This window comes from Macaca nemestrina, chromosome 4, assembly GCF_043159975.1.
Source record: "Macaca nemestrina isolate mMacNem1 chromosome 4, mMacNem.hap1, whole genome shotgun sequence".
Taxonomy (NCBI): Eukaryota; Metazoa; Chordata; class Mammalia; order Primates; family Cercopithecidae; genus Macaca; species Macaca nemestrina.
In genome coordinates this window covers 15,107,740-15,118,064 of record NC_092128.1, presented here as the reverse complement: position 1 = coordinate 15,118,064, position 10,325 = coordinate 15,107,740, and the positions used below count along the sequence as shown (strand labels likewise).

Below are 10,325 nucleotides of genomic sequence, written 5' to 3'. Positions count from 1 at the left end.
AAGTTGCTGGGACTACAGGTGTGAGCCACTGCACCCCACTAATTTTGCATTTTTTTAGTAGAAATGGGGTTTCCCCATACTGGCCTGCCTGGTCTTGAACTCCTGACCTCGTGATCTGCCCGCCTCAGCCTGCCAAAGTGCTGGGATTACAGATGTGAACCACTGCGCCCAGCAAAACTCTTTTACTTCTATAGGTATAAATAGTAGACTTACACCATTACAATTTTATTACAAACTTTCCAATCATATGCAAAAGTTAAGTAAGGATCCTTCAAGAGCCCCTTCACTCAGCTTCGATAACAAACAACATTTGGCACTGTCGTTACCAGTTCTCCAGTACCAAAGAAAATGTATGCTTCCCAGTACAGCCAGTAAAAGTCTGTGGTATGCACTTCATCACCCTGGCAAGGGTCACCTTCCCATCACTTGAACCAATCCTTGTTGGAAGGTATGGACAGTAAGATGAGCCAGGCATGGATTCTGCGCCCACTCCTGCCACCAGTGTGGGCCAACCCCTTCCAAACCAAGTGGACTCTGTGTTGAGGTTGGTGTACCAAAGGAAACCAAAGGAAAAGTGATGGGGCTTTTAGCAAAGCAATTGAGTGGCTCATGGGAGGGAAAAGCAAATCAAACCCATGTCCTGTACAGTAGTGATTGGACAAAAATATATAGTCCAAGGGAAATTATAAGAACTAGCTCCAAAGTGAGACAAGCTAGATTCAGTATCTATCCTACTGTTCACAGGACATGATTTTTCTTTGGGTTGGTTCCAAGACCACCCAATAATTTTCTTCTAATAATTTTTCTAGACTTAGAACTGTGAAATTATGGAAGTAGATGTCTCAGAAATCATGGATTATCCCTATCACTGGCAGCAAATTAGTTTCTGTGAATAGACAAAATGATCTGAGAGTATTGCAGTTACAATTAACTATAACTTTAAAATAAGAGGCGAAGTCACAGTCTCTCCGTATGAGAGACAAGGAGCTACAGACTCCAGCTTCTACCAGGAATGTGTGTATGTGTGGAAGAAGCCAGACATTGTCTCTGTCTCTAGGGAAATCTATTAAACCCAATGATATCCATCATTTTACCCTAACATCAAAAGAACACCAGTTCTGCAACCTACAGAATAGGAGAAATTTTTAGAAAGCTACCCATCTGACAAGGTCTAATATCCAGAATCTGCAAGGAACTTAAACAAATTTACAAGGAAAAAAAAAAAACAACATCAAAAAGTGGGTGAAGGATATGAAAAGACACTTCTGAAAGGAAGACATTTATGCAGCCAAGAAACATGTGAAAAAAGCTCATCATCACTGGTCACTAGGGAAAGGTAAACCAAAACCACAATGAGGTACTATCTCATGCCAGTTATGCCAGTTAGAATGGCGATTATTAAAAAGTCAGGAAACAACAGATGTTAGTGAGGCTGTGGAGAAACAGGAATGCTTTTACACTGTTGTTGGGAGTGTAAATTAGTTCAATCATTGTGGAAGACAATGTGGTGATTCCTCAAGGATCTAGAACAAGAAATACCATTTGACCCAGCAATCCCATTACTGGGTATATACCCAAAGGACCATAAACCATTCTACTATAAAGACAGATGCGCACATATGTTTACTGCAGCATTATTTACAATAGCAAAAACTTGGAATCAACCCAAATGCCCACTAATGATAGACTGGATAAAGAAAATATGGCACATATATACAATTGAATACTATGCAGCCATGAAAAAGAATGAATTCATGTCCTTTGCAGGGACATGGATGAAGATGGAAGCCATAAATCTTAGCAAATGAACACAGGAACAGAAAAGCAAATACCACATATTCTCACTCATAAGTGGGAGATAAAAAATGAGAACACATGGATATAGGGAGGGAAACATCACACTGGGGCCTGTCGGGAGGTTGGGGGCAATGGGAGGGAGAGCATTAGGACAAATACCTGATGCATGCAGAGCTTAAAATCCAGATGATGGATTGATAGGTGCAGCAAACCACCATGGCACATGTATACCTATGTAACAAACCTGCACGTTCTGCACATGTATCCCAGAACTTAAAGGAAAAAAAATAAAAATAAAAAAAAAGAACACCAGTTCTGGAGTTGAATTTTCTGGTTTCAAATTCCTTCTCTACCCAAGGCTGGATTACCCAAAGGCAGACAAATCACATTCTGAGGCAGGCAGAAAATCAGATATCAACACCTTTTTGGAAGTTCAATCTGTTACTGATTGAAAATTCAGTAGTAAACATCAGAAAAATCCAGACTCTGTTGAACATATTTTCATCTATTTTCTAGGTGACATTTTGTTTAAATTGTAAACCATTCATGAAGAATAAGTTCCACAATGTTTTCATTGCTATGGACTTCAATTAAGCCCTGGCTCTGCCTCTTATTCACTTCGTGACTTCAAAAAACTTATTTTATGTCCCTTAGTGTCAGTTTCCTCATCTATGAAATGGGGATGATACTAGTACCTACCTCAGAGGTCTGCTGGGAAGATAACATGAAATCACTCACAGTAAATAGCTCACATAATGCCTGGAACATACTAATCACTCATTACGTGTTACGTGTCATTACTGTTCTTCCCTTTGACAAATGTTTCATGAACACCTTTCATCTGTAAAGCCCCTGGCAAAGGGTACTAGAGAAATAAAAAGAAATTATCTAGAATTGGGAAGGATAGACTGACGGGATTCAGCAAAAGACATGCCCTAAATTAGTTCTCCTCGTGGGAAGTCAATCTACTCTCCACAAAGCCTAAGGAATGATATTCAAAACAAACAATAATATGGTCTAAAAGTAAACTGGAGAAAGTAGCTAGGCATACACCCATTAATCCCAGAGACAAATCTCCAGTGAGAACCCTTCCTAACCGAAGAGTCACGATGGGCTAGAATGAGATTAAGAGAAAGCTCAGGGTGCTGGGGTGTGGGTTGATGAAGTGAGGATTGCGTCTGCTGCACCCAGTAATCCTGTTCTAGAGTGAAGCCCACTGTGCCTGTGGAGCCCCCACCCCCATCAAGTGCCTTGATTCCATGGTGACAGATGCCTGTTTTGTGGTATGAACGAATAGGCATGTAGACTTAGTAGCAGCTGTTAACATGACTTTGTCCTTTGGTTGAAGGGCAAAGGGCAAACCCTGGAAGATGGAGCTAACCCCAAAGACCCAACCTCACAGCCCTCAGTTTAAGCACATGGCATTTTTCTTTGGGTTAGGTTATACCCGAGAATCATTCCAGAAGTGGGAGAATAAATAGAGAAAGGGCTAGGATACTGCTGACAACTACCATTATTATCATGTCTGGGAAAACACTGATATTCTCTAAATATACAAGGACTGAATGCTAACGCCAAGGGGGTCAACACTGAAGAGAGATTCAGTGCCCAGGATGTGCACGCTAGACTGAACACCGTAACAGTCCACTATGGGACCAGGAGAAATCTCAGGAATACCCTTATAGACACGTAATGTCTCTGCATGTGGTGGTGCACAAACACGTTCACCATTATCAAACAACAGCTGTGCGAGGAAAAGATTTGTATGCTCATGTCATGGATGTGAGACAGAAACACAGAGAGGAGAAGTGATTTTCCATAGAACCAAAGCTGGTTTAGGGCTCTCTCCACTATTCCAGTGTGTCTCGCTTGCTTTACGAAAACTTCTTAAAGCATAATAAATTAGAAGCCTTGTTCAGGGACGGCAGGGATGAGAAAGGGATATCAGGTTGTTATGGGAACCCATGGTCTTTAGAGCTATTGGTCAAAAATAGAAGCCTCAGGATGGCAGGATGAAAGATCCTCTCTGGGAGACTAAGAGGTGAGGTGAGTCTCTTGGGGAAAGCAATAGTGTAAGCAGAAAAACAATAAAAAGAAGCACAAGGCACCTTTTTCAGAAAGGGGTTCCATTTTTTCTTATGACCTTGGCCACCATCTAGTGGTCAGGCTTGGAAGCGGGATCCAGGCTCAGATACTGAGCACACATGGCCAAAGCCTAGTGGTGGAGTTGCTGGCGTGACCCTGCTTTTTCTCTCCCGCCTTGCGGGGCATCCTTCACTCCTTGGCACGGAGGTATACTTGCATGGGGTTTTCCTGCCACTCTGGTAGGGAGGCCAGGCTGTCAGCCACCTCCTCCTGGACAGGCCAGCCCCAGGCCTCAAAGAAGGGAACCAGGTTCTTCTTCACTTTTTCAGAGAACTTCTTTACCCATAGGTTCATCCTGCCAGTGTTGTCTTTGGGGAGATGAGAGAGGGTCTGGTACTCAGCAAAGAGCTGGGTGAATGGCTCCCACCCGAAGGCCTCCTGGAGCTGACAAGGGAAAGAAGGAACAGAATGAGGTGTCAAGTTTGCAAAAGTGATGCGACATGTGCGTTCTTAAATATATTTCATTCACATGATCACCTCCCCTCAATCGTTACCTTCATCCTGGGTATGTGTCCCTATCTTCCCACTCTACCCCTGCACAATAATGCAATTTCATTGCTCATTCCACCTCTCAGCCACAAAACATCACCCCCTGAATCTAGTGGGGGGTGCTCAGGGGAAACCTAATGTCTGAATAGAGGTAAACACTCAATAAATGTCCACTATTAGTATCTTTAATTTAAAAAATTGTCTTCCCAGATCTCAAGTATTTTCCTCAGCATCAGGACAGGTTTGGACCTTACTGAGATGAGAAACCCTCACTTCCTACATATTTGGCCTATTGAGATTCTAAAAGGCTGCAAACCTCGAATACTATACTTTCCAGGTATGATACTAATCCTTATTTTTTAGATAACCGTCTCGGACCTGTGACTATCTGCAATGATACAAAATTGCTCTGTAGAACACTGCATTTAGGGCAGAAAAAGAAAATACTCCAGCCTGTCTTGAGGGGCTACAAATGAGAGTGGCTCATACTTCTTAAGGGGCAGCCCTCCAGAAAGCCCTTGGCAGAAGGCCCCTGTTCACTAAGATTATACAAATTTCTAGTTAGCAGGGGTCTGGGGTTTCCATCTCTACTCTCCCTTTAATAGATGAGCATTCTCTGACTCTAGCTTGTAAAAGCCCAAGGATAGATAACACTATCGAAGTCAAGCCTCCCTCAGAGTCTCACTGCTGTACCCTCATTATTGCTCATCTGTTCTTTACTGGCTTGCTCTTTGACACTTATTAATGAATACGTCAATAAATTAAGCATTTAATAAACATATAACATGTATTAGACATCCAGACCCTGCCAGCTACTGTGCTAGGCAAACATGATTAAGAGCTCTTGTCCTTCTAGAGAACACTGGCCAAAGGGAGAAACACATGTAAATAAACACATTATTAAAAATGTTGGTTTATCAAGGAGGCGATGTCCAGGAGAGAAGGGGACAACAGAGCTGAATTTGGACAAGTGACTTGACAGCTAATGAACAAGATGTTCCAGCATGATTCAGCAGCAGAAAGCAAACAACGGGAGGCACAGAAGCCAAAACAGCAAGATGTGTCCGTAAGCATAAGCAGGTTGGCATGCCGGAGGGTAAATGTGGAGGTGACAGCAGGAGATGTAGCTAGAGGCACTGGTGGGGCTGGTCATGAAGGGCCTCCTATGCCCTGCTAATGAGCTTTGACTTTTCCCTATATGTGCTAGAGAACACTGTAAGCATTTTATAGACAGAGTATTCACATTATTTTGGAAGGAGTGTAAGGAAGATGAATCATAGAGCATTGAGGCAAGATGCTAGGACAATTTAGAAGGCTACTGGAATACACTGAGGGAAGACTAACGAGGCCCGAGCTAAGGCAGCAGCAGCACGGATGCTGGGGAGAAGCCCTCTAGTGGGAAGAGGAGTCAGAAGGTGCCTGTTTGTCTTGAGGCCAAGTCCCAGACTTGGTCTCTCTAGAGCTATTGAGAAATGATATTCAGGGCTCCACAGTGAGTCGGTAGCAGAATAGGACAGAATCAGGGCTTAAATTTACAGTTTAGGGTCAACCTACCATTGTGGTCAGTGGTCCTATATACCCCCAGACTGGCTATCTAAGGATATGGAAATGAATGCAGTACAAAGTTACCTCATTAACTAGGACTGTCTCACATTCACTCTTCACAAAATTAGCGAAAGGCACAAAAAACTAAGAAAGGGCATGGCAATGCGAAAGCCTGGGGCTTGTCATTAGGTCCTGATTTTAAGTTCTAGGTCCTTCATTTAAATGGGGGATACTGGACAGGTTGCTTAAATTCTTTATAACTTATGCTATATTTCTATTTTTTCATAATATTTTTCATTTCCTCGTACATCTCAAAATCAGAAGGTGAGTGAGACAGGTGCTAGTCTCTCTGCCTTAGAGGGGTATAACTCAAGAAGCACCACCATGTGGCCCAGTCCCTCTCATTTCCAGGGGAGGTGGTGGTCCCTGGACCTAGTGGGGTGGTGAAGGAGCTGGAGAGCTACTGAGATCCAGGTCGCTACATAACTGAAGGGTCTGGTCATCTCCTTCTCCAAGAATTTCTGCTCAGTACCTGAAGATATGTTTCCAGGGCTGTCCACACATTCCAGCCACACAGAGGGGCTCCCTTTCCCAGGTGGGCCTTGATTCTCTTCTCTCGCTCTGGAGGGCTCAGAGCCTCGTGGGCCTGAGCCCTGGGGATCCCTAGGACTGTTTCATGCACGTAGACTGACCAAAGGTTGCAGGTGGCCTCAGTAGTGTGCGGGGGGAACTCCCATCCATGCCGCTGTTGGTTGTGGCCCAGCTCATGGATGGGGCCCCACACACCCCTGCTCCTCATGTCCATCTCGTTGATGATCTCCTTCACAGACTCCAGGTGGCACATGATGGGGTATCCTGAATGCATCCAGCCTGGGAACACAGAAGGAAGAGATGAGCATTGAGGAGGGTCTGCCCAAACTGTCTCCTTCATTCTTCTCCATTATGGGACTTTTCTTCACCATCCTGGTTATCCCCAATAATTGCAGAATCTCTGTGCTGATTGGAAAGTAAATAGCTTTCTCCTACTTGGTCAGAAACTGAATAGTACCTAATCTCCTTCTTAGCCTCTCACACCTGAGTTGTGGCCTCCTCCTCACTCTGGCCCCAGAGAATACGGTTACACTTTACATAGTCATTCTTGCTGTAATTCGACACCTTCATTTTGTGTGTGTGAGTGTCCTTTACATGTCAGTCTGATATAATGATGTCCTATGACTGGATCTGAGATCCTTGAGGGCTAGAACAGTGTCATTCTTTCTTCCCCATGTATACTACTTTTGTCCAAATTTACACTCTATGATAGAGGTAATTTTTGTCCTTATTTGAAGCTATGAAATTTGAGGTATGAACTTTCCCCATGTGGGATCCGGAGTTCCTTATTTCTCTTCCTATGCACCTCCTTCTTTTTAATCACTCAGTACTTACCATAAACCTCCTTATGTATTTCCTCTTTTCATTTCCAACTCGGCTTATGTTTGAAGAAAATAGTTGATTTTCTATGCTGTCCTTGAAATGACTCTGGTTGCCATCTATGAATTCGCAGTACAACTTTTTCTGAGATTGTTCTACCATCTGCTGAAATCTCACCTTGTAGATATCAATAGTTCGTTTTTTTCACATGTAAACATTCTTTCATCCCCATTGTGGTCAATGTCTTTTATATCTTTTTCCCTTGCTTTCCTAATAAAAATATGCTTACACATCTTGGACGTTTATAAAAGGCAAAGTAATAGATACATGGTTTCCACTGACTAGGAGGATTCCCTGGGAGCACCCACCAGCTGAGATCTGCACATCAGCCACAATCCTCTCGGGACGGCGGAGAGGGAAGGGTTCAGCCGCCAGCCTGGCCACAGCCTCCATCATCTCATCCCAGAGGCGGAGCACAGGCTCGGGGTCCTTCAGGGCCTGGAGGTTTGTGGTTGGCACTGTCAGGATGATGTTGTCCGTGGCCAGCTCTCCCCAGGGAGCCGGGTCCTCCTGCATCTGCCTCTTCCACTCTTCTAGTGATGTCTTACCTGGGAATAAATATCATGGAACCTACCACACCCACTTCCCCGACTTCCTTTGAGCTGAAAAATACCACCTGAACTCTGGAAGAACATTGCAATAATGAACTCCTATCACAGGGGTCTATAGGCTATAAAGTGAAGAAAACGCTTCCTGACTCTTCTCTTTGTCTGCTCGGAAGTATCCATAGACACAGGGTATCCCATATCTCCTGCCTCCACGTTCTCCCCCAACAGTTCTTCCTCTTTCTCTCCACCAAACCTTATTTCTCTCCCATTTAGCAACCATCCCACAGTTTCCATGGCATCTGCCGCTCTTCCTCCTCCCTAGATGTTCATTCCACTTACCCAACTTGTAGTATGGGGCAGGCACAGCCCCCCTGATAGTGACAGACACAGGGCCTAGTTGGCTGCCCTTGGGCACGATGACGTAGAGGAGGCCGCCCCAGAGGCAGGAGACTGACCGTTCAGTCCTGTCCATACAGCATTGATGAGTCACCACGGGGGCTCGAGATAGCTTCCTGGCCTTGGTTAGGTCATCGGTGTGGCAGCCAATCTGTACCTGGACAGGTGATTCCACCAAGTGATGGAGGAATTAGAATCCTTGTGATGTGCGTGTGAGGTTGTTTAGATGGAAGATATTAGACAAACATGCCCATGAAACCCCAGCTTCCCTTATCTATGTGCTAGGCATGGAAACTTCTCAATTTTAGCAGTCCAAAGTCATCTGGACTTCAAAGCACGTAAAATCATTTTTCCAAGGATTTAAACAGCTCCACCATAAATCTTCACCTGACATGAATTGGTGAGAGACCAGGCTAATCCTGGCAAAGGTCTTCTGTCTTTCTGTCAGGCAAAATCCTGGGCTCTTCTAACAGGACCTAAGCCAGTCTGGTGACACTGATGTTGGGGATGAGCTGGGGGACTGTGCTCTGTCCTCTGTGAACACACAGGAGGCCCATCCAGAGTGAAAGGTTGATTCTCTCTCCCTCTTTGTCCAGAGCTTCCCTTTCTGGCTGCCAGATGGGTGGAGATCTGTTTTGTCTGGAGTCCTGGAGTTGCTTTTCTTAGGTTTGATATAAGCAAGCTCCAGAAAGAATGCTGACAGAAAAGAGGCCCTAGCTGTGGTAGGAAGTGGCCCTCAGAGTCAAGGAGGCCGAATGAATTTAAATTCTGCATGTAGGGCATATTTTGGGGAGTGATGGGATTTTCACACCCTTCAGATGTCAAGATAAAGAGATAAAACCAGAGTTTGTGCAGAATGAGCTTGCTGACACCCAGCCCAAATTTCTACTGCATGTTTCATACTAACTCCCTCTGAATTTGCACGTGGGACCCATGAGGAGGCATGAAGAGGTAACTGCCCATGCCCAAGGATTCCCAGCCCTTCCTTTTCCTTCTGTCAGTCACCTACTAATCACATCATCCACTCCCTAAACCTTTTCTAATAAAGTAACTCTTTAAGTACAATGGGACAGATTTGAGCTGGGCTCCTGTCTCCTTGTTAGTCCAATTGCAATAAAATGCTTTTTTTAAAATGAAACATTCAAGTGTCATAGTTTTGGCTTCTAGTCCATTCTGCAGTGAGCTTCTTTTGCTTGATAATACTAGGCACTTCAGTCACTCACTTAGATGGCCTAAAATTTAGCTGCTTCATCTGTAAAATCTGTAAAATGGGCAGAATAATCCATCTCTGTACTCCTGGCAGCATTGCCATGAGCTGGAGCTAGACAGTGGATGAGAATGACACAGCTCTCGGGTTTTGAGGGGCGGCAGATGTGGGTGTTCAGACCTTACCCGCAGGCCAGCAGAGGCGGCAACTTCAGACAGTGAGACTTCTGCATTTTGTCCTTCCAGGAGGTAGAGCCCGGTACTTACCCAGCAATCACTGTTACCTGACAAAAGTCATAGAGAAGGCTCAGTTCTTCCTTCCTATGTGACTCCATCTCCACTTGGGGCCTCCCAGTCTCTCCCAGTGGCACAGCTTCTCCCCTGTGTATCTCAAGTCATCCGCACTTCTCCTTAGACTCATCCCTCCTAAACCTTAAGCAGAGTCCCAGCCCCCATCTTCTTGAAAGTACCTGATAAAGAATGCAGTCTGCTGGGCCCAGTGGTTCATGCCTGTAATCCCAGCACTTTGGGAGGCCGAGGCAGGTGGATCACCTGAGGTCAGGAATTCCAGACCAGCCTTACCATTATGCATTTATGCTATTTCTCTTACTGCTTATGAAACCCCATCTCTACTAAAAGTACAAAAATTAGACGGGCCTGGTGGCGTGTGCCTGTAGTCCCAGTGACTCAGGAGGCTGAGAGAGGAGAATTGCTTAAACCCAGGAGGCG

The 10,325-nt window shown here is 44.7% G+C and overlaps 1 protein-coding gene across 6 annotated transcripts in view; it reads right to left on the bottom strand.

Annotated features, from left to right (window-relative positions):
• Positions 1-204: 204 nt before the first annotated feature.
• LOC105471168 (TRPM8 channel-associated factor 2) overlaps positions 205-10,325 on the bottom strand; it is a 30,630-nt gene continuing 20,509 nt past the window's right edge. For 4 of the 6 annotated variants that reach the window (XM_024789526.2, XM_011723514.3, XM_071094315.1 and 1 more), the window contains 5 exons: positions 9,783-9,880; positions 8,334-8,547; positions 7,755-7,994; positions 6,509-6,846; positions 205-4,326 (listed from right to left, as the gene is read on the bottom strand). In XM_024789526.2, the coding sequence (XP_024645294.2) occupies positions 4,072-4,326; positions 6,509-6,846; positions 7,755-7,994; positions 8,334-8,547; positions 9,783-9,880 (1,145 nt within the window). In that variant the 3' untranslated portion in view covers positions 205-4,071. Of the gene's footprint in view, positions 4,327-6,508; positions 6,847-7,401; positions 7,995-8,333; positions 8,548-9,782; positions 9,881-10,325 lie in introns of those variants that run through there. The other 2 variants (XM_071094314.1, XR_011621883.1) reach the window with 2 other exon arrangements.